General features: G+C 29.1%; 1 protein-coding gene across 6 annotated transcripts in view; it reads right to left on the bottom strand.

Annotated features, from left to right (window-relative positions):
* The window catches only part of E(bx) (nucleosome-remodeling factor subunit NURF301 E(bx)), a 190,009-nt gene that overhangs the window by 52,194 nt on the left and 111,717 nt on the right, over window positions 1-26,098 (bottom strand). For 5 of the 6 annotated variants that reach the window (XM_075363866.1, XM_075363870.1, XM_075363867.1 and 2 more), the window contains exons 24-27: window positions 24,815-24,973; window positions 14,412-14,483; window positions 10,603-10,829; window positions 5,791-5,928 (exon numbers count right to left, since the gene is read on the bottom strand). In XM_075363866.1, the coding sequence (XP_075219981.1) occupies window positions 5,791-5,928; window positions 10,603-10,829; window positions 14,412-14,483; window positions 24,815-24,973 (596 nt within the window). The remainder of the gene's footprint in view (window positions 1-5,790; window positions 5,929-10,602; window positions 10,830-14,411; window positions 14,484-24,814; window positions 24,974-26,098) is intronic. The other variant, XM_075363868.1, reaches the window with a different exon arrangement.

Raw genomic sequence — 26,098 nt, 5'->3', positions numbered from 1 at the left:
CCACAAGTCACGTTTGCAGTTGAAGGATGCCCAGCACGCAGTTCATCACTCACATTTGTTCTTCCCATCATTTTTTGATCATGGGACATGACATTGCATTCTCACCACATACCTAAACAATTTGGTGATGAATTTCACAATTGTAATTTTTTCCCACAAAAATCAGACTACTGAATGCACTTCTATGCTGGACAGAACCTCTAGAGGACACGCTATATTGACAACACGTACTGGATGTTGTACAGAATTGCTGCTGGGGGAGTGTGAAGACAACACAACCAGTGCTGCCACCACAAGACATTAATATATCCCTTTCAGTTCAAGAACACAGCAAGGGTGTAATTTATTTTTTATCCATCTCTCATTGTTTTGACTCTTTGAAATATTGAGAAACTTCTTAATAGTAGAATAAAAAATAATAATAGTAATTACAATAAAAATTCCTACCTTTATTTTGCAGAATTTAAATTTATCTTAATATCTTTTTTCTTATTTTCCTTTTGTGTTCAGTGAAATCTTCTCATTTTATCATCCAGCAGTAGCATCATAGATTAACGTTGTTCCATCTGCAATATATCTTGGTGGAACCTTTCTCCTTGTTCATCGCTGATATCAACCGAGTTTAAAGGGAAAAAGCCCAAATGAGAATGTAAAAGATGAATTTTCCATTACATTCTGCAGCCTAAATTTTTGTACTTCACTAAGAATTCATTTATAAGCTGATCATGGTTTTCAGTTTTTTTGTTACCAAGAAAACCAGTGAAAACATCTTCGACTTCCTGCTGCTAGCTTTTTAGGATTCAGTTTACTGTCAAATATATTTTCATGAATTTTCTTATTTGTGGCCCTCTTTAAATTGGCTTCACTTAATTGTAAAAAAAAATCTCAGCTAAATATTTAAAGCTGTTTCCATCTTTATCTAATGCTTTTACAAAATTCTTCATTAGGCCAAGTTTTACGTGTGGAGGTGGTAAAATAATACCATCTGCTTTGACAAGGGGAATATTGACAATATTTTCCTTTCGTGGGGTAAACTAATTTATTTTTGGCTAATCTTTAACTGCATAGTGTAGCTCGACTATCCCACAAACACATATAATTTATAAAGCCACTCTGGAGACTGAGAAGAAGCTCTATCGCTTTCATGTCTGCAATGATTCGCCATGAGCATTCATCATACTTGATAGCTTTTAAAATCTTTTATTTACTTACATATGTTTCGTTTAATCCAACAGCATGTGCTGTTGGTATAGAAGAAAACTTATTCGAGTTATGCAACAACACTACCTTCAAGTTTCTTTTTGAAGTCTATACACAGCGATCATAAATAACATATTCAATGTCCAGTTCAAACATTAGCCCCTAACATCATGGCATAAACAAATTAAACCATCTCTTCCCTTCTAAAGTATTTCAGTAAATTTTCATTTCAATTTCTATATACTAAAATTTTAGTACACTTATTTAATTCCAATGTTTAAAACATGAACCTAGGAGTTCTGCATGTTGTTTTGACAAATACAAGTCACAAATTATGTCGCTCAGTTCTGCTAGTGTGATGAGGTGTGGTTCAGTATTTGATTCTTCTGCAATGTAATTAATATCTATTGATGTTGAGGATTCATCAGTTGAGTCCTCTGGGGATTCAGAAATTTCTTTCTAAGAAATTGGTGCAATCGGAATGTGTAAATCAACACCATGAAGAAGTACTGTTTCATAGCTGAATGAACATTTGGGTGTGCAAAACTACTTTTATTGTTTTGAATTGAAACCAGTACATTTGTTAATCAAAAATAGCAATCATCATAAAGGTTCATAGGCTCTTGCCAAAAGGCAAATACTCTTTTCCTTTTAACCACTGGGTTAGTTTAACGTAGCAGTTGATGCATGCTACATGTGAAGCCAGGATTTATCTTGATCTCCCAAGGGACAGTCAAAATAATGTTTATAAGGGGATATTTTTCAGCAGATTCGATACTGGTTTTCATTCACTTTTGGTGGTAAATTCTCCACAAACATAACAAAAAATATTAGGAGAATTTTTTTACAAGCCTGATTTTTATTCATTGTAAAATTCAAAATGTTTTAATGAATGAAAGTAAACTGAAGAAATACTTAATTATAAAATAAATAAATCTGAATTTATAAATAATTATTGACTTAAAATACTTCACAAACTGTTTCACCATGGAGTGCAATGAAACACAACGTGAAACACACATACACACAAAACTTAACAAATCTTGATTTTCAATAAAATAATACCGGAAGTTGCGCTGTCATAAAAATCTTTTACTAAATTTATGGCATCACTTCTGAAACAATCTTTGTAATATGTGTATGATAAAACCACTACCACAACTAAAGAACACAGCAAGTCATATCAAGAGCTGAACTCATACCGAAGAAAATTTCATACCGAATTACTCATTGCTTGACTCACTGATAGGTTTGCACATGTCTGACTTGACATGAAATGACATCATTCAATTGTTATGCATCAAATATAGGTCTACAGCATGCATTACAATATAAATCAGATTTGAATCAGCAAACATAAAGATATACTAACTTTGTATTATTTGTTCCACAAATGATGAAACAAATAAATTTAAGGGGTTGTAATTAAAGAACGTTACGTGACGGGTTGTTTCAGAATACATATTCAGATTCAGCATAGAAAATACTATGTAGAACACCTACTCACTTTTCAGTTCCAAATTTTATGCCAACCAATGTTATTAGTTAGGATTGATTATTTTTCAAAATACTGTAAAAAATAAACTTTAATAACCCATATTTTACTCTGATGGAGTTGTTCTAAGAAATTCTCACTATAATTTATTTTGGCAATCAGTCAAAAATATATACTTCTTAAGAAGAAACGACATTCTTAAGATGAAACAGATTTTCTTGAAGAAATCACATTATATTTTTAATTAAACTCCAGAAATAAAATATAAGCCATAAATTTGTCTCAACTCTATTACTTTTTAATATTTCCTTCAAAATAACCAACTCACTAGCTCACCAGAACTGATATAATTGTATTATCATAATAACAGAATACAGTTTTCTTAATTAAATCTGCTGTGTAGATGGTAAAAATATTCTGCATTTCTTACATTATTTATTTTAAAACAATCTTGTTTAATGATTTGAAACACATTTATTTTTTTGTTTTCCTGATGTTTAAGAGAACAGAGCAAGATTTATTTTTAAATCAAGTTTGTAATCCACAGTAACAAATTGTATTTCTTTCATAAAAATGTGATTAAGAATGACAAACCTCTCTCTCAAGATATTTCTGAATCATTGCTTCAAAAGCAAGAATGACGATGTTTGAAATATTTCACTGTATATTTTGAGATCAAAAATTTACTGATATTGTAAAAGAATTATCAGGAATATTTCCTATTAAAAATAATATTTTTATGTAGCAAACTATTTGTGATACATGATCTCAAAGACAATCTTCATAAATAGTCTAAAAACCAGGTATACTTTCTTTTTTCTTACAGCTGTAACGTACAAAAATAATTTCTACACAATATCTAGATATTGTACAATTTTAAAATACAAGCTCCAAAATAAGCATTAATCATCCCTGAAGAGGTACGTGGTTCTAAAATTAGGCTTCATCTTTCATTAAATAGAATAAAGTACAGGAAAAAAACAATAAGACACATGTATAAATATACCTTTATAAAAAATGAAAATACAAAATGTATCTATTACTTCTAAATCTTTATAAAATGATAAAATCACAAAAAAAATGTAAAAAAAATTTATTGCCCAATAAGTGGAATTTAACTATTCCTCTCGCGTAAAAAATCTGCCGACTATAAAATTTAATGTTTGGTGTTCATTTAATTAAATCATATCAGTAACATACAACAGAAACTTAATAAATAAATATAAAATTTATCATAAAATCTATATAGCTATGTCGAAGAATAATTTCAATATATCCTAAAATATAAAAATATAAATGACAATATCTGGAAACTCTTCTACACGCACTTCTCAAATATGTCATAAATCCAAATGTTACATTAAAAACAATAACTAAAATTAATATAAAAATCGCTCAAAAAAGTAATTAAATGATATGTCTAAAATGTTTATGTATTACAAATTGATCAGTAGTATTAATAAATTTATTTATTTATATTTTTTCAAATTTATTTGTTATTAAAATATTATCAGCATGTTAGTTTTGTGTAAATTAAAAAAATAATGCTAATAATAACTTTGAAAAATGACAAACCTTATTTTTCTCAGACATTTGACATATGTGGACTGTTTTTTGTTGACAGATATTGAAAGAGAATTCAAAATCATTCAAGCAGTTTTTAAAAAGTTTTTTTTTGTTTTTTTTTTTTAATTTTAATTTGATTAAAAGCACTTTTAGTTATAAGAATGATACAGTATAGGTGAATAAGCCTCTTGATAGCATAAAACAATTTAACAAAAACATTTATCAAGCAATTTAACTACAAGAGGTTAAATCTACAGACAAAAATACTAACATAAAGCAAAAATATTTTAAGTCACTTTTTTAATTTATTTTTATTTTGATACAACAATACTGCCTCACAACAGTCTATAAATTCAACAACAATTTGACAGTTAGTTTTATCCAGTCAGATTTACCATCTCAAAATAGCGATATCAACTACAGCCCAACAAATGAATTAGTTACCACCTAAACTGGTTTAAATCTTTAAGATAAACTTCTGTATGATGAGAAAATGTTCTCTTATAAACAACTATACCTTGCCGTTAATGGAGTTAGTTTTATACAGATGCATATGACTGGAAATTTTCCACTGCAGAAATTGTCCTTATCTAAGTGTTTTACATTAAAAAACATCAAAACCCTAAAAACTTTCAAAAAAATAATTTAATAGTACTGAATTAACAATTTCACTTCCTTTTTTTTAAATACTTTCTATCCATGTTATCTATCACCTGACTCCCCATGCCATTTTTAACTTCTGCTAATTACTGTGTCTTATTCTGCTTAAAATATTTTCACCATTATAATTAATTTTTTTTTTTTATTTATGCATAACCTAATATTATAATCATTAAGACTTATGAACAATATTCTTATAAGAATATGCATTAAGTTTTATTTAAAACTTTAAATCTGAGCTTTTATTTGGAAAAAGAACCTATCAGACTATATTTACATTGCAACTCACCTAAGCCCAGCTAGATTGATATGTAGCTCATTTTGGTCATAGGTATTTAATTCAAATGTAATTAACTTTTTTGACTAGTATTTTATCATAAGTATTTATTTATTTTAAGTCTCTTACATTAAGGTCAATTTCAATTTCCTTGGTATGAAATTTTCTGAAGAAATGCAATTGGCAGGGTATAAGTGACTAACTTGTTAATAAGAAAAATCTATTAGAGATACCATGAAATCAACATGTTTTTATATAATAGAATATGGAAACTTTTCCTTAATTGTTTCATGTATGTAGTGTTTTCTGGATATAAAAAATATAGAGTATTCTGAAAATAAGTATACTAAAAAAACACAAACGCACACAGGTTTTGAAAATATTTTTACAAAATTTGAAAAGTTATTAATTAAAAGAATTCCATTTCACATAAGCTTCAAAATGATTTAACAATAAGCAAAGAACATTTAAATTATTTAAACAATTTTATTTTTAATAATAAAAAAAAAACACAGATAAGGTAAAAACACATAGCAATAAGTGACTGATACAGAAAAGATATTAAATTTCAAAAATTGATTGTATGTTTTACCTGAGTAGCTGTATTTCCACTGACAACAATCTGTCCAGACTGGAAAACCTGACCACCACTTACAACAACTGTCCCCGGTTGAGCATTAACCTTTTGAACAATAGGTGTACCAGCAACTTGTTGCCTTATAACGACAGTCTTTAAATAGAAAAAAAGAAGATATAAATTTTCTGCACATAAAGAGTAAGCAAAATTGTTACTGAAATAAATTCAAAAACCATTTATAAATTTTAAATTAAAATTTAACACTAGAAAACATTTCAATTGTTAAACAACCTTCAAGAGCAGGCACCACAGAGGAAATAGTAAAAATAAACAAACAAATTTTAAATGAAGAAATAATAAATATTAATTGATAAATTCACAGTACTTAAGAAGCATTATAAAATTACTATCTCTTAACTGGTTTTATAATGACCTTAAAAAAATTAGTCAGTAGTTGTTATTTTAAATCTTATTCTAAAGATACACTTACTTAGAAGTAGTTGTTTTGTAGTGCTGAATAACAACCATTTAGTAAACAAAATGACCATTAAGTTTTAGATTTTAAGTAAAAATTTATAAAAAGTTTTTGAGAATTTTCTAGGTTACTAAATTTTATAAATTTCTGGATAACATATATGTGTAAAATGCTTAAGTGAAACCGTATTGTATATTATTTTTTCCCATCTAACAACAAATTTAGTGAAGAGACCCCCATCTCATAATAGTGATTTCATTGTTTACAAGATCAGTCTTCTTATTAAAAAAAAACTCTACTTCTAAACTACAAAATTGTCATTAACAGAATTAATTTGAAATGATTTGAGAGATGAACTGTAATCACTTCTCCCCTTTCCAATATTTTTAATTAATCACAAGTAATCATCTTCAACTACTGTTAGGTGATTTAAAGAGATGGATTTACTGGGAAAACATTTATAAATTTAAAGATAAAACTATTTTTATTTTTATAAATGAATAAATTTTTCTTCATGAGAAATTAATTTTGTAGCATGCAAAATATTCCAAATGAAAAGCCACGATGCTATCCCTCCAGTATAGATATAAGCAGCAAATTCACTGCTTTCATAAAGAATAATAATAATGTAATTTTGTGGTTAAATAAATAAGTAAAATAAAATTATTATAGTACTGCAACTGCATTTATACATCAAATACAATCATAATGATATAGTTCAAAGTTAAAGTATAAATTTACAAAACATTCTCAACAAATCATTCTTAGCTATATAAATAAAATATTAATAATATTTCTTGCAGATGGCGGACCTTTTTATAAAACTTTGTTAACAAATCACAATATCAATTTACATTCAAAAACCATTTATAAATGATTAAATGCTTTTAATATTAACTAGAGAAAAGGAAAATTAAAAACAACGAACAAATTTTTATGAGAAAGCAATTTAACTCATTCATACATACTTTGATTTGTGGATATATAACCACAGAAACACATCTATTTATAAGCTAAAAGGTTTATAAGCACATACAATGAGAAGTTCATAAAATAAAACATAGGTCAGCCAACAAAAAGTAAAAAGTTGCTAAAATGCTAAAAAATTCCTCCCCACTATAGCTATTGTGCAATGGCTTCATGTGATATGATAAACAAATAAAAGGCATACTGGAAAGCAAATGATAAGAATGGAGGTTGAAAAGGAGAGCAAGGCTTAAACCAAGGAAATGAAGCGGCTGTTTGAAGATTTTAAATTTGGTCTCCTGAGAAGAAAACATTCACATTGACTATTGAAAAATCAAAAACTATCAAGGAAATATAAAAGCAATGCACAACATTTTTTTAACTATTCTACCATTTGGATACAGATAGAAAAAATGTACAAGTAAAATTTTTTTAATAGACAAAACATAAATTAGAATTTGAACCCATATCCTGCAAACAACCTCAGTAAACAAGTGGCCTCTCCACTTGCCACCAGGTAGCACGCAAACATCACGTATGGAGCCAGGGCAATGGCTGACACTCATCTACAAAAGCAGCAATAAAATATGGGCCAAAGAACTGAGGAAGAAGTGTAAACAGATGATCGACTCATAGAAGGACTACCTCTAACTGAAGTAAGAACAATTCTGATTATGAATACACAAAACTTTTTTTTTAAATGATTACTTCACCAATGCCAGTCAAGCTTCTCTTTATTTTATTTTGTTTACATGAAACAATTTTAAAACTTCTCTGAAAATTTTTTTTTTTGTCGTCAGTTATTTGACTGGTTTGATGCAGCTCTCCAAGATTCCCTATCTAGTGCTAGACTTTTCATTTCAGTATACCTTCTACATCCTACTTCCCTGACAATTTGTTTTACATATTCCAAATGTGGCCTGCCTACACAATTTTTTCCTTCTACCTGTCCTTCCAATATTAAAGCGACTATTCCAGGATGCCTTAGTATGTGGCCTATAAGTCTGTCTCTTCTTTTAACTATATTTTTCCAAATGCTTCTTTCTTCATCTATTTGCCGCAATACCTCTTCATTTGTCGCTTTATCCACCCATCTGATTTTTAACATTCTCCTATAGCACCACATTTCAAAAGCTTCTAATCTTTTCTTCTCAGATACTCCGATTGTCCAAGCTTCACTTCCATATAAAGCGACACTCCAAACATACACTTTCAAAAATTTTTTCCTGACATTTAAATTAATTTTTGATGTAAACAAATTATATTTCTTACTGAAGGCTCGTTTCGCTTGTGCTATTCGGCATTTTACATCGCTCCTGCTTTGTCCATCTTTAGTAATTCTACTTCCCAAATAACAAAATTCTTCTACCTCCATAATCTTTTCTCCTCCTATTTTCACATTCAGTGGTCCATCTTTGTTATTTCTACTACATTTCATTACTTTTGTTTTGTTCTTGTTTATTTTCATACAATAGTTCTTGCGTAGGAGTTCATCCATGCCGTTCATTGTTTCTACTAAATCCTTTTTACTCTCGGCTAGAATTACTATATCATCAGTAAATCGTAACATCTTTTCACCTTGTACTGTTATTCCGAATCTAAATTGTTCTTTAACATCATTAACTGCTAGTTCCACGTAAAGATTAAAAAGTAACGGAGATAGGGAACATCCTTGTCGGACTCCCTTTCTTATTACGGCTTCTTTCTTATGTTCTTCAATTGTTACTGTTGCTGTTTGGTTCCTGTACATGTTAGCAATTGTTCTTCTTGAAAAATTTTAAACACTAAGAATTAAAAAGTTTAAAAATATATTAGAATATATATTAATAGTAGCATTACATCAATGACTGAGATGATCAACATACTTTTCTAAGATTTTAACAATTTAAATTGCTTTTTTTAATGCTTTTGATCTCATGCCCAGTTATGTTTAAACATGCTAAAGTGGTCCATGCTTAGGTGCATAGTCGAGGTGTCTGCATTTCAATTCATTTTAAATGATCGCTAGGCTATATCAGAGGACAAACCTTTAGAATAACAATATAAAATAGATAAACAATTCTATTTACGAATGCACAGAGCATGGTCATAAGCATTCTACTAAACATTTATTTCTGTTCCTACCTCAGTTGCAGTTCAGTTTATGGCATCCTTAGTTTTTACTTACACCTATTTGTTATATGAAGTACTGGTATACTTTTGAAGTAAACAATTATTTAAAGTTTTTTATTATTTTACCATCCAATATCAGGACTAGATGAAAGTGAAATTTTTTATTATTTTCAAGATCATAACAATTCTGGACTTCAGGACGAAGCAGACTACAGCAATGAAGACCCAAATTATGGATTCCAGATACCACAGTATATTTTGATTTCAAGAAATCTTGAACGCAAGATATCTGTGACCAGGGAAAGTCAGAACAAGGAAAAAAGAAAGTATCTTAGCATTGCTCTAATTATGAAGTTTGGACTTTGTGTGCCTAATTACTGCTAATATTATATTTTCCACTTTTTAAGTAAATATTTATCTATTTTATACATAAATATTTAGCTACATTAATTTTTAGGTAATAATTTTTTAATATGATTTGCTAGCTGATTTTAATTTATTTGCAAAAATGTTTATAAAGTCAGATTTATTATTTTTTTTAATCTGCTTGTTTGTTCATTTTTCACAAAAAATGTAGCAAGATATGAAAAACTGAAAAAATTAAAAAGAAAGTTAAGAAATATTTTTTTTTTATATGGTGTTGTCAACAGTACTTACAATACTGCAAAAAATCACTGGACTAGAATATAATAACCAATATGCTAGTTAATATTAGTGTGGGATTGAATGTTAGTTGAAAAAAAATGTTCTGATGTAGCAGAAACCTAAGTAAAAGTAATCATCATAGAATAAACAATGAAAAAACAAAGGCAGCAAATAGAAAAATTATTTCTATAAATAATCCTAGATTCAAAAACCAATCAGGCTTGACATTTTTCACAACCTACAAAACATTACTTCTCATGAATGAACTTTGAAAGTAATATAATTTTGGCAGATACAGCCTATAGTTGCTTAAAAAAGGAAAAAATAATGTAAATATTTATTATAAAAAATATAAGAATTAATGCTTTTAATTTCTTATACAATGAAATTTCATTCAAAGTATAAATTTAGACGGATAAACAAAAAAATAATAAATAAAACCCATTTAACAAAACTTTTTATATACACTGAATACAAATCCAATAATAAAAAAAGAAATACAAAGATGTTCCTACTAATAAAAACAACTGACCTCAAAAATTAATAATAAAAATTTAACAATCTTTCTAACATTTTTTTAACTTAAAAAGAAAAACACTTGGTATGGTATTCAGGTAAAATACAATTACCTGAGAAGGTTTTGTAGCTGCAGTAGTAGTAGTAGTAGTACTTGTTTTTGATGGAGTTCCTGGTCGTACATTAGCAGGTCTGACTACTTGTGTCTTATTTGGAGCTTTAACGACAGTAACTTGTTGTGGACTAACTAATCGTGGTGTTGACTGAGTTTGTACTGCTGGTGCAGCTTGTGTATTTAATACATGTAATTTACCATCAGGCATTTGTACCAGTTGTTGGCCTGAAATAAAATAAAAATAATTACAATTCAACTTTATTACATAATATATGTTTTTAAGATACCTTAAATGAATAAAAATTGTATTTATGTAAAGAAATTTTGCCATATTTCACTCAATAAAAAGATTAATAATCCTTTTTTTAAATTAAACATAATTAATGAACACTAAAATTTGACAACAATAACTCCCTCAAAAAAATTATAAATTCAATTTAATAATTACTTTTAATTATTAAACTGAATTTAATGATTTACAAGGGAAAATCTTTCTCCTTCATTCTTTTTAGAAACACTTGTCCCTTCAGCTGCTTTAATTAAATGGAGTCTTACTAATTTCAACAAAGCTGATAAACAAACTCTCAATGGATAATAATTGTTCACATTTCGTAAATATTACAGTTGTACTCTATCTCATTTGTAAAACTTAAGTTACAGTAGTAAGTATAAAACCGGAGTCGAATCATTAACATGTTTGACGGATTTCTTTCAATCTGTAAGAGCGGTCTATTATTTGTTTTTAATTCAGTACACATCTTAACATTGTAATTATAATATATAAGATTACATATTAAAAGGCTTTACCTTTTTCAGTAACAACGTAATTGAATTTCTTAAATTTAAAATAAAAAATAAAAAAGTATTAATTATAATATAAAAAGATATAACAATAATATTTGACCATGTATATAGCAAATAATTATAAAATATAATTATATTTATCTTAATAATTACACACACATACACACACACATATCAGAAAGTAAGTTACACCCCCGCTATGAAACAAACACATATTTATAAGACAATTTTTTTTATTGAACAAAAAACTACATATTTTTTATCTATTTTACAACATAATCACAAAGTTTTTCTAAACACTTTTCATACATGGGACAAGTTTTCAATTCCACTTTCATAAAAATTTCATCAATTTTCTTCAACCAATTACGGATCGTGTCCTTCAGTTCATCATCTTTAGCAAAACGCTCCCCTCCCAGGTCTCACTTGAAGACCAAATAGGTAGTATTCACAGGGTGCTAGGTCAGGGCTGTAAGGCACATGAAACCACACTTCCCACTTGAACTATTGCAGTAACTCCTTTGTCACATGAGCTGAATGAGGAGTAGCGTTGTCATGAAGAAAAACTACCCCATTGCTCAATCTTCCAGGTCTTCAATCTTTAATGGCTTTATGCAATTTTTTTGAGTCTCATACTAAGATTTGGCATTGATTGTTGTTCCTCGGGACATATATTCACTGTAAACAACTCCCTCAGAATCGAAAAAGGCTGTTAACATAACCCTTTCGAACATGTGAGGATCTTTTCACTTTTTTTGGCTACGGTGAATGTTTGTATCTCCATTCATGTGATGCTTCTTTACTTCAGAAGTGTAATGAAACATCCAGCTCTCATTCCCTGTGATGATTTGTTTCAAAACTGTGGATCGGTCCTGGAATAATGTTGAAGAAAAGAAAGAGCAGACGCAAAACATTGATATGTTTGTGGTTGTTAGTCAACAGATGTGGCACCTACTGTGCACATATCTTACAGTAACCAAGCTGATCATGAATAATTGCAAACACACTACCATGCTATAATTGCAACACACTACAACAGATGTTAAGTTCACTTAAGTTCTCTAATTTTAATGCGCCAGTTACTCAAGATAATTTCATTTCGTGTTACCTGTTGTGTTTGCAGTTGAAGGATGCCCAGTACGTAGTTTGTCACTCACATTTGTTCTTCCATTTCTGAACATTTGGCACCATTTTGTGATCATGGGGCGTTACATTGCATTCTCACCATATACCTCAACAATTTGGTGATGAATTTCACAACAATTGTAATTTTTTGCTCACAAAAATCGGACTACTGAACGCACTTCTATGCTGGACAAAACCTCTAGAAGACACGCTATATTGACGACACTACACACGTACCGAATGTCATACAGAATTGCTGCTTGGGGAGCATGAAGAGAACAACACAACCAGTGCTGCACAAGACATTAAAATATCCCTTTCAGTTCAAGAACACGGCAAGGGTGTAACTTATTTTTTGATTCACCTCTCATATAATAAATACATAAAATTATTTTTATTATGAAAATATTAAATTATTAATGCATTAGTTTTATAAATGCAGAATGGTATTTATACATATAAAATTATATCAACCAATTAGTAAGACTATAGTAATTCAGTCAGCACATGTGACTCCCTCCAAAGAGGAGAGCGCATTGCTTCCTCCCCACTAGGGCCCTCAGAAGGCATATTCCTGTTAGGCCGAAAGGCGCTAGCGCTAGCACTGAAAGGACTTCAGGGAATGAACTGAAGGGGAATCACGCTGGCAGTACGAAGCTCATATAGCCTAGTCTCATTGGTCTAAAGGACCGGAATGAAAAAACCAACTCCATCCATAAATAAAACACAAAAATCTGCAATCACCACTAAATAAATAAAGACCCGCCCAATAAACGAAAGACACAGCAGCAAGGGACAACTGTCCAGGCTCTGTGATCAGTAGGGAGATAATAAACTCCTGCTACCCTTGCATTCTGATTATTGTAATATAATAATGATATTACTATTAAAATATACAGTAATTATTTACTAAATATCAACATTATAAACCATGAAATTAAATAAATAAATTAACAATTAGTGTAGTTAATCTCATCAAAAGAGTAAAAAATAACTCTCGATGATAAACTTAAAAACACAATATAAACTGTAAAAAGATTAATTACTGAAATTACAGTTGCCATTACTGAGAAGGTACTACCTCAAGAAGTGCAAGTTAAACCGAGTCACTATAAAATCCTTTTATATGGATTTGAATACTAGACCGTGGATACTGGTGTTCTTTGGTGGTTGGGTTTCAATTAACCACACTTCTCAGTAATGGTCGACCTGAAACTGTACAAGACTACACTTCATTCACATTCATACATATCCTCATACATATTACCATTCATATTCATACATTCCCTCCTCTGAAGTAATACCTTACAGTAGTTCCAGAGGGTAAACAGAAAAAGAGTCACTATACAAGTTGTGATAATCAGAATATATCTGCATTTTAATAGCAACCATACCTTACAATGTTATTTTTTATATTTATCAAGTTAATTATTTTGTTTAAAATTTAGTACACTGACTAGTATAGTCATTTGCCAATATAGACACATATGGTAAACTGATTGAAATAGAAATTGCACCCACTCCAGTTTAAATTAAAATGATCAACAAAATATTGCTTTGCCTACTGGAATTCAGGTCAAGTATGATTTATTATATGAAAAAAATAAAACACAAAACATAATTTTTGGTAAATTTCAAATAGATCCACCTCTGCTAATTAGTCTATACAAATTAAGTGACATCTCCAGAATTATTAATTACTTTTCCCTACATGGACAAGAAAATTAAAATAAAAGCCCCCCAAAAAAGAAATGAAAAGATTATTGAGACATAATTACCCAATAGTTAGTATTATAGATATGTTCTTTTTCATGTAGGAATTATAAAAATATTAAACAAAATACAGTTAAAGTCATAAATTAATTTAAATTAACGTACCAGGCATTAATCCTTTAACTTGTATTTTTCCATCTGGACCTTTTGATATTTGTACTCTTTGTTGTGTATGTGCTGCAAAGAAAAAATAAGTGTTTATAAAGTATTCAATCAACATATAAAGCAGCCAAAACATAATAAATAATTTATGGTAAGATAAAACTACTATTGCTAACTATAACTTATTTCATAGTAATAAAAAAAATAAATAATCAAGCAAACATATTACATAAGCAGCAAGCTGGTAAAGCAATTCAACAATAATAATTTAACATTCAATATACAATTTTTTGTACATCAACCTTATATAATGTACAACAAATTTTAATAATACTATTTTAATAAGCTGTTTTTTGTTTCCATAAATTACTCAAAATTTTTATGTAAGGATTACAAATACAATGATACTCTACTAAACAAGAAAAATTACAATTGTTGATTCTGTAACTATATTTTAGTTTGTACAGTAAATATATATATATATATAAATATTAATTCATAAAATTTAAACCATTTGACAATTTATAATTTTTAGAAATATCTTACAGTCAATTAATACTTATTCAGGTTTATCTAAATCTATCCTTTTTGTATAACTTTTTTTACTTAAAAGGTTGGACAGACTGATTCAAAGAAAGATATACTTAAGGGGGGTAATAAAACATATAAGAGATTATTTAAAAGAGTTTATGAATTCTGAGTATACAGTCAAAAAAACATCACAGTTAAATGGAAAACTGCACTACTAAAAAATTCATTAAAAATGACAAAAACATAAAACATCTAAAAATTCTTTAACATTTCAATTTTTTAAAACATCTTTGTAACCACAGTTAAATACCAGACCATATAAAATTCAATTTTGAACTGGAATTGAACAAGAAAGCAGCATCACTTACTATCTCTCTGTTTCTATTTATGTACATTGAAAACTCGGCAATTATTAGTGGCTGAAAAATTAGCAATGCATTATTAAAAAAAAATCAAAAAATAAAAATAGTGATATAAGATAAAATTATAACATTACTGAAAATTGTATTTGTTTTCTAATAATTACTTTACTTAAATAAACTTTTCGAAATTAAACTGTCGACAACTTTTTATTTCTTAATTGGCAATTTAACAAAGTTAATGCACAGCAAACCTAAAAGCATTTTTTCAACACTAATATTTTTCACTTTGCAATAATCTTCTCAGAAACTACTAGACACACTTCTGGAACATATTTTTCAATTCTTCGGATAAAAAACCGGATAATACCACCAAATTTCCCCCCACTATTTGGTTCTCAAGAATTTCAGTACAACTTCATTCTTGGAAATGAAGAAATCAGGATAAAATATGTCACTAACCATAACTCCAAAAACAAATAGTTTCCAGACATATCATTGCAGGAACTTTAAATTTTATAATAATGCCCCAAATCAACTCCTGAAGTATTTCTGTGGAATTTTATATTGCCCTACACACGTGTGCGTGCGCGCGCACAGAGAGAGATAGGCAAAATAGCCTGTGAAAAATTGTAAAAACTTCTAAACATTTTTTCATGGGGTGCCATTATTTCTCTCATCTCACCAATCTTTAAAAACGCTACACATCATATCAGTAGTGCTGCAATCTGCGCTACTGATAGAAAAGCAGATATAACATACAGGTTTTCTGATGATTTTCTGCATTAGTGACTTGGCAATTTTGGTATACTATTGAGCTACTCTTTCGTTACATTTTCAGATGAACTACTCTTATGTTTTCATGAGGACTATTAGTTGATATACCTTCTTTGTCAACACAGTCTTTATTTTCTTCATTATGTATTTGAAATATCTTAATCCATCATTTAAATGAATCTTTCACCAAATCCAATGTATTGAGGAAAAATTTTCAACAAACTCTCAGTTTTTTACCACCAAAAACACTTTGTTATCAAGTTAAAGCTAGCAAAAAATTCACTCGAATTTCAGTTCCCCAAGTGAAATGAGGTAATACTGAAATTTTTAAGATGCTATATAAAGGGTAAACTTGATGGTTTTTTTAAAGTTTTTTTGACTTTTGTAGTTTTCATGATATCGAATGTAAAACAGAAAAACTACTTCACAGTTAGGAACTATATTCATCCAGCATGCCTACATTGGTATTCTTCCATCACAGCTGGAGCACTTCCATCGCAAATGCTGTATACAAAAATCATATCAGCATATTCTGCATGAGTGAAGAGACATGGCATTTTTCAAAACAATGAATTCAAAACGGAATTTCACTTTTTTTTAAATTCAGATTGAATTGGAAAAATCTAGGTACAGTTTAGAGTAGAACAAACCCAAAAACAGTACATAACTTGATTCTCAAAAATAATAGACACAATAAAATTGGATGTTAAAAAACCAAACCACCTAACATTTATTAACAAATAACCAGAATTTTGTAACAACAATGGTAGTAGTATTCAAATTAATTTTGAAGCATACAGTTAATGTTGCAAACCTAACTTTCATAGTTCTAAATTTACTGTACTAAAAACATGTCTTTAATTTTTACAAATTCATAAGATCTTTCTGCTAAATTTTGTTCAGTTTTGTTTTTAATAAAAATTGATATATTTTTTCTGTTTTTCATAGACTTTTTACATCAATTTTTCAGAATTATATTCTTTATGTTTTGATGATAAAATGTATGCATTTATTAGTCACTTAACAAGGTTATTGATTTCAAACCTAGAAAAATTTTTCATCACTGAATTTATCTGTTTTATGTTGGATATCATGAAAACTACGGGGGATATAGTTCTGGGACTTATTTTAATCAATTTTTCAGGTCAATTTTTCAAGCCATCAAAAGTTTATCTCTCATATAACACCTTAAACATTTCTGTATGACTTCATTTTATCAGGGAACTGAAATCCGAGTGGAATTTTTTACTAGCCATAACTTTATAACAAAGCATCTTCGGATATATGTCTGTATGAACTTTTTTCTTTATTTCAAGCTCCAGAATTAGTTCCCAAATTATTTCCCTTTTCTCCTGAATCATCCTGTATTTCGTAACGTTTATATTTTCTAAGTGCATTAAGATATGTTTCTTTATATGTGTGGAATATAGTTAACACCTTATAGAGAATTAATTTTTTTTTCTTTTCTGTCATAAAAGTGGATTTTCATTCTGATTTAGCTTTCAAAAACTATGTCATAAATGGACATTCTGATAACTCTTGCTATCAGTAAATAAATATTTTATTTTGATCAAGTTTGTAATAATACATTAAATATACCATGTCAGTAATCGATAGATGTTTCTCCACGAATAAAAAAAAAAAAAACGAATGGAAGGGTCCAATATGTAAATAGTCTTTTTGAGTGTTTAAATAACTTTTAAATAAAAAGTTATTAAAACTTTTTTTGAAAATTCTCAATCATAATATTAAACAGTTATCTCCTCACTTAGATTTTCTTCATTAGTGAGGACATCTCTTTGATTGGTTAAGGTTTATCTTTTCCAACCTAAATAGAGGCAAGAATTAAGTTGTGGTGGATAACTTCAGTTGAAAATTTCAGTGGTTTAGATGTTTTAAACCAAATTTATGATTTCTATCAGTATTGCCTAAAATAACAGGTTTGTTTTTAGAAATTCTATCATAAACTGTTTTAATAGCAATCATAAAGTTCATTGTTCAATTTATTATTATCATCTCTTCTTTTTTCATGTATCCATTTTTACTTAATTTCTTATATATACTCTTCTCTCAGCATCTATTGATTGATGATATTTAACAATTGAAATGGAGATTTACTTTTAGATTTTAAGTAAAATTTTTATAAATTGTTTTAAAGCATAATTATCGTTATCAATTTACACTATTAATTGTTAACAGTTAATATTGTTTAGTCAACTAAGTGACTTTCATTTTTAATTTACTTCTATTATGATTACTGTTATAAGTATACATTATTATTTCTCTACTACTCAACCAAGTCACAAAAGCAAATATAAAAAAAATATAAGAAAAGGGAAGAATTATGAAAGAATTCATGGGAAAACAGAAAAATTAAAAACAAAAAACCTCAGAAAATTGAAGAAAAGAGGATTTTCATCGCCAAAAAATCTTAACTAAAACTTAAGAAAAACAAGCATTATAAAAATGAAAAACACCAAAAGAAAATATCACATAAAATAATAAAAGATATTAAAATAAAAAGTAGATTCAATTCAAAAGAATAAGAACAATAAACATGATTCATGATAATGGTGAGATGAAAATAATGTGATAGTGAGTTGGTCCCTACCTCAATAACTTTTTTCTTCTAGCTAGCAAAAATGTTCATGCAAGGAAAATGTTATAATTATCATTAAAAAGAATAGATTCAATTTTGATCAAACTTATTATTATACGATGCATTAAATTACATAATAAAGAATTCTTCTGTCTCAACTGCTTTGGGATAAAATTGCAATTATAAGGAAATGGGACCAACACAATACTTTTACAAATAATGAGTTACATTGAATGAGTTCAATGTAAAATTGTATGGTATCACTTTTTTAACTGACAAATAATGTTTAAGTAAATTCTTATTTAAAGTTTATTAAATGGAAAAAAAAACTTTGGTGTTGATTATAAATAATCACAAAATTATTCACTTATGTTTATAAATAGCTTTTATATTAACTTAATTATCATATCAGCTTTTTTGTTTCCTTTTTTATTATGCGATTCCTTTGTTTTTCTTTACTGTTAGTAGGTTTATCTATTTGACACTTCTCTTATTATTTAATTGAACAATGTGGTTATTTCTAATGATTTGGCACTAAGTGTGCATGTGTCACCATGTCAATTACATCATTATATTCAGTATTATCTTCTTCATCAATTATGCTTTTCTTTTCTAACAGTCTCTTTATTAATTACCTCATCTTCCATTTAGCTCTCATGTGTGTAAGGCTACAAACAGGAAATTTTACGATGTTTACTTGTAAAAAGCTTGTACTTGGGAGATTTTGAAAATTATTTTTAATTAACCATTAAATATGTCTTAGCATGTAGGTCTCACTAAACACTAGAGAAAGGTAAAAACAATAGAAAAAACTGTGTATAATATAGTTGGTTTGCCTGCCAAGCAATGACACACACACACACACACACACACACACACACACACATACACATATAGAAAGAGGGGGGGACTTTCATGACTGGAATTTTTGCGCGGTTTCCATTTATAGCTTACGCAATATAGAGGCTTCTAAGCCTGGTTTGTCATTTTTTGACTCTTGTACCACCTCTTCACGGTGGTTCACTTAATATGGCATGAGGCCGTTTTCTTATACCCTGTGAAGTACGGTCCTCTCAGCAAATGTCCTGAAGATGGCCGTGTTTCGACATGGCCGCTCTCCCGAATAGTCTGCATGCCTTCACCGACCCTACCTCAGATACAGTGTGCAGTCCCGCATCATAGCGAAGAGTGACGTTTCTGATGAACCACAGTACTCTAAATATCGTCCGCAATGCTATGTTGGGTGGCTTCTAATTTCTTTTGAAGCGTGGAGTTCAACAAAGCTCCCCATGCTGGGTAAGCATATGTTAGAATCAACAGGACGTATAGCCGAAAAATGAGCAATTTGTTCGCCAGTGGATATGTGCTGGCATTGTTCAGTACTGGGTATAGTGAGGCTCTGATGGCCTTTGCCCTTTGGGTCACATATTTAAACATGTTCATCATGTACTTATAAATTCACATTCAGGTCATTTAAATGCGAAAATACATCAGCTAAGTAAGTCAACAGCAATATAAGCTCATTATTCTGTAAAAAAATTGAGAATGGTATTTGTTTATCCAGGAAAAATATTAATTCATCTCGCAATTCCAATAACTGAGTTAACACTTTCCCTGCGATAAGTGATAACCATCCGACTTCTGTATGGAAAAAAATTAATTTTTTCTTTTCATCTATTCATCACATAGTTTACTCAACAACCTATTCTGTAACTATCGACTAACATTAACATTAACCAACCATTTTTAAAATTTCACAAGAATTCGTTTGAGATTTTCTGGCATATTTTTTGTGGCAAGAACATGTCTGTGACGGAAGCAGTGCATCCATTCCACCCCTGGTATAAGATGATATTTTTATTTTTTCTGAAATCCACTGTTCATTTCTGTTATTGCCTTTGCATTATCATTACATACTGCAATACATTTTGTCCAATCTTCGTTACAGTTTTTAGTAGCTTCATAAAAAACATAGAAAAAAAGATATTGTCCTGTTACATGACCAAGTACTGATTTGAAAAACAACAGGTATTATATTTTCTTTGATTGATCTGTCCCTATTGCACTTGTATCTCACAAAACATAAGAACTGAGAAATATTTCCCACATCTGCTGATTCATCAAACAAATACTAAAAAATTCACTTGAACTCACTTGCTGAATTACCTTACAGTAAACATAGGCAGTCATGTTATCGATTTGCCTTGATACTGTGTCATTAGAAAGCAGAATTTTTTTCAATCTTTTTGCCTCTTCCACATCTAATAAAACACTGATCATAAAAACTGCAGCAGGCAATGAGCTTTCCTGCAAATGTATGGGGTTTGGATATCTTAGTTACTCTTAATGCTATGAGATAAGATACTTCCAAGTGTACTATTATCACTATGGCTTGATTTACAAATAGAAACTTGCTGATTTCTCAAACTATGTAATTTTTCAGAATTTTTTTTTAGAAAAACTCCAAGAGTTCACTTTTATGATCCAAATGTTTAGTTTCAAAGTGTCAAATTAATTTTGATGGCTTCATGCTTTCATTGATGGATTAGAAAACAAACAATGCACTGTGTGGCTTTCCATACAATGAGGTAAAACCAAAATTTAAGTAAATGTCATTGTACAATATGATGAGAGTACATAGTCTAACTGAAGTTAGATATTGAAAGAGTTTTTGTGTGAAACTTTCAGTGTTAGAGGAAGGCACGGGGATCACGCTTTCATGAATTGGTTAATTTGATAGCTGAGGGTTGCAAGTTACGGTAGGTGGTTGTGGTTGGAAGAGGTCACAGGTTGCGTAAATAGACTGATGGAAATGTCTGCCGAGGTATTTGCATTAGTAGCATCCTGACAAGAGGTCAAACTGATAACTGTGTTGTTATCAAGTTTAGAAGGTCTAAAAGGCGACCTCCAGTAAAGCCCATCTGGGCTAGGAATGGAGGAGATGATGTGGCAACCGGGATCATTAAAAGGTTGGTGTCAGGATGATATTGTACAATCTTGTTTTTTACCAACCGATTCTCTGGATGTAAATGGCTCACTTCATTTTTTCACAAATTTATCCATTTTTCATTTGGATCTTATTGAAAAAAAAATTAACAAAAAAGACAGTTACATCATTTGACCGCCCACTAAAAAACCAAAACCTCAATTATCATTATTTTCAATGATAGTACGCTTTTAAAAACTTAAATAAAGATGCACGCTTAGCATTCAAAACAAAATTGACATTCTGCAACCCATTATGTGTCTTTTACACTGCTCAAACATGTTCAAACGTCTTATTTGCATGTTTGAACATGACGCTCTAACAGCGGAACATTATGCAAGCAGACCAAATTATACGGAGTACGTACACATCAAGTTGGAACATGTAAATTGCTAGTTTGTACAATCCAGCTAAATAGTTTTAAGTAGGTTTCATTGTGGTTAGGGGGGGGGGTCGTAAAATATTCATTATATATTTTTTTTTTTACTTTTTGGGGGTTGTGAAGCTAAAGAAGTTGAGAATCACTGCTCTAGATTAAAAAATTAGTTTTCATTCACTCTCAAATAAAATTAAATAACTCGACATGATCTCAACTGGAATAATTTTTTTAATGTTATATAATAAATTGCAGTAATTTAATAATATTGGAAATATTACAGTAAGATAAAATATTACTGAAATCATGAAAATATTATAATAATAAGTAATATTAATATTGAAAAATAATCTGCACTAAAACAGATGTTGTAATTAACAAGTCATTGCAGTAAATGTAAATAAAAAATTAATGCCCCGTTTGTCTTTTGCTATTAACCATACGAATACATTGACTTGCACTGTACAACTTAATTATTTTTTTTTTACCATTATCTTATCCACCATTGCACATAATGTGAATGATATTTATACTAACTTAGAAATGGCTGATATGCTATTAATATGTAGACATATTAATGTGTACATATAATCTGTATTAATCTGTATTAATGTGTACATATTAATCTGTATTAATATGTACACATTGCAACACCCTTGAGGCAAAATGGCTGCTCTATCAGAAACACTTTTCCAATCGAATGTTATCTTCTCACACAATTGTTTTCACCCATTTATAGATGGCTCAGAGACACAGGAAGCTTAAAACATGAAAAATGTGATAAAAACCAAGGACGTACTGACGATGTTCAATGTGCACACCCGAATTCAAGAAGGGTGTGTTAGATGATATATCTAGCCAACCTGAAAAAAGTACTTGAGAGCTGGCTTTGGAATTCAATATTAGTAATGCAACAATTTGGAAGGTTTTGCATGAGTTTCTCCATGCCTATCATTATCAGCGAGGATAGGCTATTTTACCTTGAGATTATACTCACCATGTTCAGTAATGCCAATAGCTTATCCAAAAATGTATTAATCTGAATTTTTTTTTAATTCTCTTTACTGATGAAGTCAAATTTACAAAATCAGCCATTCTTAACAAACACATATGATCAACTGAAAACCCTCACATGCCATTTCGGAGAACCATCACCAATATCAGTTTTCTGTAAACATATGGGTTGGTATTCTGGGTGACCAGATTTGTCTCATTTTTCCTGAAATGCTCAATGGTGAAAGATATTTACATTTCTTAACGATTGATCTTCTATTTTACTTAAGATTTGCCACTACACACACCCACACATGCGTATGTGCATGCACACACACACACACACACACACACACACACACAAAATATGGTTAATACTGGATGGGGCTCTGGTTCATCACTGTTCATAAGTTCAAGATCACCAAAATGAAGCATATCCAAACAGATGGTTGGGTCGAGGAAGCCCAGTAGCATGGCCTGCCAGATTTCCCGATTTCAATCCTCGACTTTTTCATATGGGGCCATTTAAAGACACCTGTATATAACACTCCCATAGATACAAAAGAAGAATTATCCACAAGAATTTTAAACGAGATTGACAGGATTTGTCAGACACCTGGCATCTTTGAAAGAGTCCGGCAGTCAATAAAAAAATTGCCTGGATGCATGTATTCTGAATGAGGGCAGTCAATCTGAGCAGCTAATGTAGTTTATTTTATTAATGTTTTATTATTTGATATGAGTTTATTGTTGTTAAATAAATTTTAATTGAAAAAAAAGTTTGTTTAATAATCACTATTTATTCATTAAATGGAAAACATATAATGCATATTATTTTTCATTATTAATATTATTTTATTTTCATGATTTTAATATTTTATTTTATTATTAAAAATATTTTAAATATTATTAAATTATTATAATTTATTACATAACATTAATAAAATTATTCCAGTTGAGAATGTCAAGTTGCTTAATTTTATTTGGAAGGAAATGAAAACTGATTTTTTTACCTACAGTGACTTATTTAAGAATTTTTCCTATAACTTTGCTATTTATGAATAGATTTGAATAAGTATCACTTTCTTTGTAATAAAATGCTTTCTTTGACATTTTCTTTTGTAATAACATAATATTTAAATTAACAATAAGTTTCAAAGATATTAGCAATTAAAACATTTACATGGCCACCTTGATTGAGAGATTAGGTTCATTAATTTTATATAAGGAAACCTATAAGTACCCTAGCAACATGTAAAATTTCAGCTTGATATGATTAACCGTTCCTGATAAATAAATTTTTATATTAAAAATACAAAATGTATATACTAAGCATTTCCAGATATTGAAGTTTTTTTCTTTATCTCGATGTGGAGAACTATCTGCTGAATTCTTGAAAATGTTCTTATAAAGACTCTGTATACATTTTAAACTCTATTAACATAAACCACCTAGTAAAGGATATTGACATAAAGACATATCTTAATTCTGATCAAAAATTTAATATGAATCTTAAAGAGATTAATTTGTGTGTATATATATACATATAAAAAAAGTGAAAAATATAACAGATATGTTTTATGTTTCAACAAGTAACAATTAGAATAGCTACACAACATTACCCCTGAAATAGCCTTATATGGTAAATTAAGGTAATTTATTTATTTTTTTGGTTATTGAAATATAACAAATTGTTTATCTGGTCATTATTAAATGCATGATTTACCAGAAATTGTATCAAATTCAGGATTAAAATATAAATAAATTGAATATAATAAAACTGACCAGTAGCAGGTACTTGTCCAGATGATGATTGTATCTTTATCAAAGATTGAGTAGAAGTCTGAGAAGGAGCAGTAGTTTGTGCTTGAACAGTTGTTGTAACTGTTTTCGGTAATATACTAGCTGGAGTACCAGTAACAACTCTTGTATTACCATCTGCACCTTTCAAATTACATAAAATTAATTCATGCAGAATATTGAAACAAAGTCAAAAAATAAAGTGAAATTTACTAAACCATTATTAAAATTCACATTTTCATAAATGAAATAAGCTTATTTTTCAATATAAATAATGATAGTCATACTCTGTTTGGTGACATCCTTTTAAATCCCTTTAAAATTTAATAAATACTTAAAGATCATTTTAGACAAAATGGTTTACATAAAAACACATCTTACAAAAAGATAAGATAAACTTAAGTTTCTTATAACATGTACCATATTTACAACAATTGGGAGTTGTTTTGTCACTTCAAAAGAAATGTCTGCTGGATAAATTTATATAATTAAAATGTTTAAACTAATTCTATTAATATTACATGATGTATTGGCTATAACCTACTTTTATTATTAGACACATAGGCGATACCCATTCAAAAAGTATAGCTTTTATGAAAGTATTGCTTTTGTTTATTATGAGAATTATACTAAGCATTATCTATTTTTCTTATTTTTAAATATAATTATTTTTTGTTATTGCAAGATTAAATACCTACATTCATAATAAAGTCTTGAGATTGCTTAAGTGAAACCACCTCAAGTTGGTCAAATGTGCACCTAATTAAATTATTACATGAATGACTCAAATAATGCATAATGTGAATACACTGAAATGGTAACTTACAAAATAAACTGAAGAAAAATTATAACAAAATCTCTATATAAAATAATTCTTTCCATTTTCTGTGGATATCCAGTAATATATATTATTCAGTATGCCAATAGTATAAACTGTCATGCAGACAGCAAAAAAAAAAAATCTGATGTGGGCACCACAAGACTTCCTTGTACACCTATTAAATAATATACACACATTTTTAAAAGTACATAAAATTTTATTTCATTAATAACTTCTGATATTTTTTCAAATTTTTTTTTACTGTTATTATTGAATAGTTATTTATCGCAAAAATTTTTTTACAGAGGTTAATAATAATTATTAATAAATCAATATATTTAAACTAAAAAAAGTTAAAAAAAAAAAAGAAAAGAGATGAAGTCTGATTCGAACCGATGTGGCTTCCTCTTGTAAGAACCAAATATTTCATTAATTAAAATTTTATTTGG

The sequence above is a fragment of the Lycorma delicatula genome, chromosome 4, assembly GCF_047948215.1.
Source record: "Lycorma delicatula isolate Av1 chromosome 4, ASM4794821v1, whole genome shotgun sequence".
In the NCBI taxonomy this organism is placed as follows: Eukaryota; Metazoa; Arthropoda; class Insecta; order Hemiptera; family Fulgoridae; genus Lycorma; species Lycorma delicatula.
The sequence above is the reverse complement of the archived record's forward strand: the minus strand, read 5'-3'. Positions and strand labels throughout refer to the sequence as shown.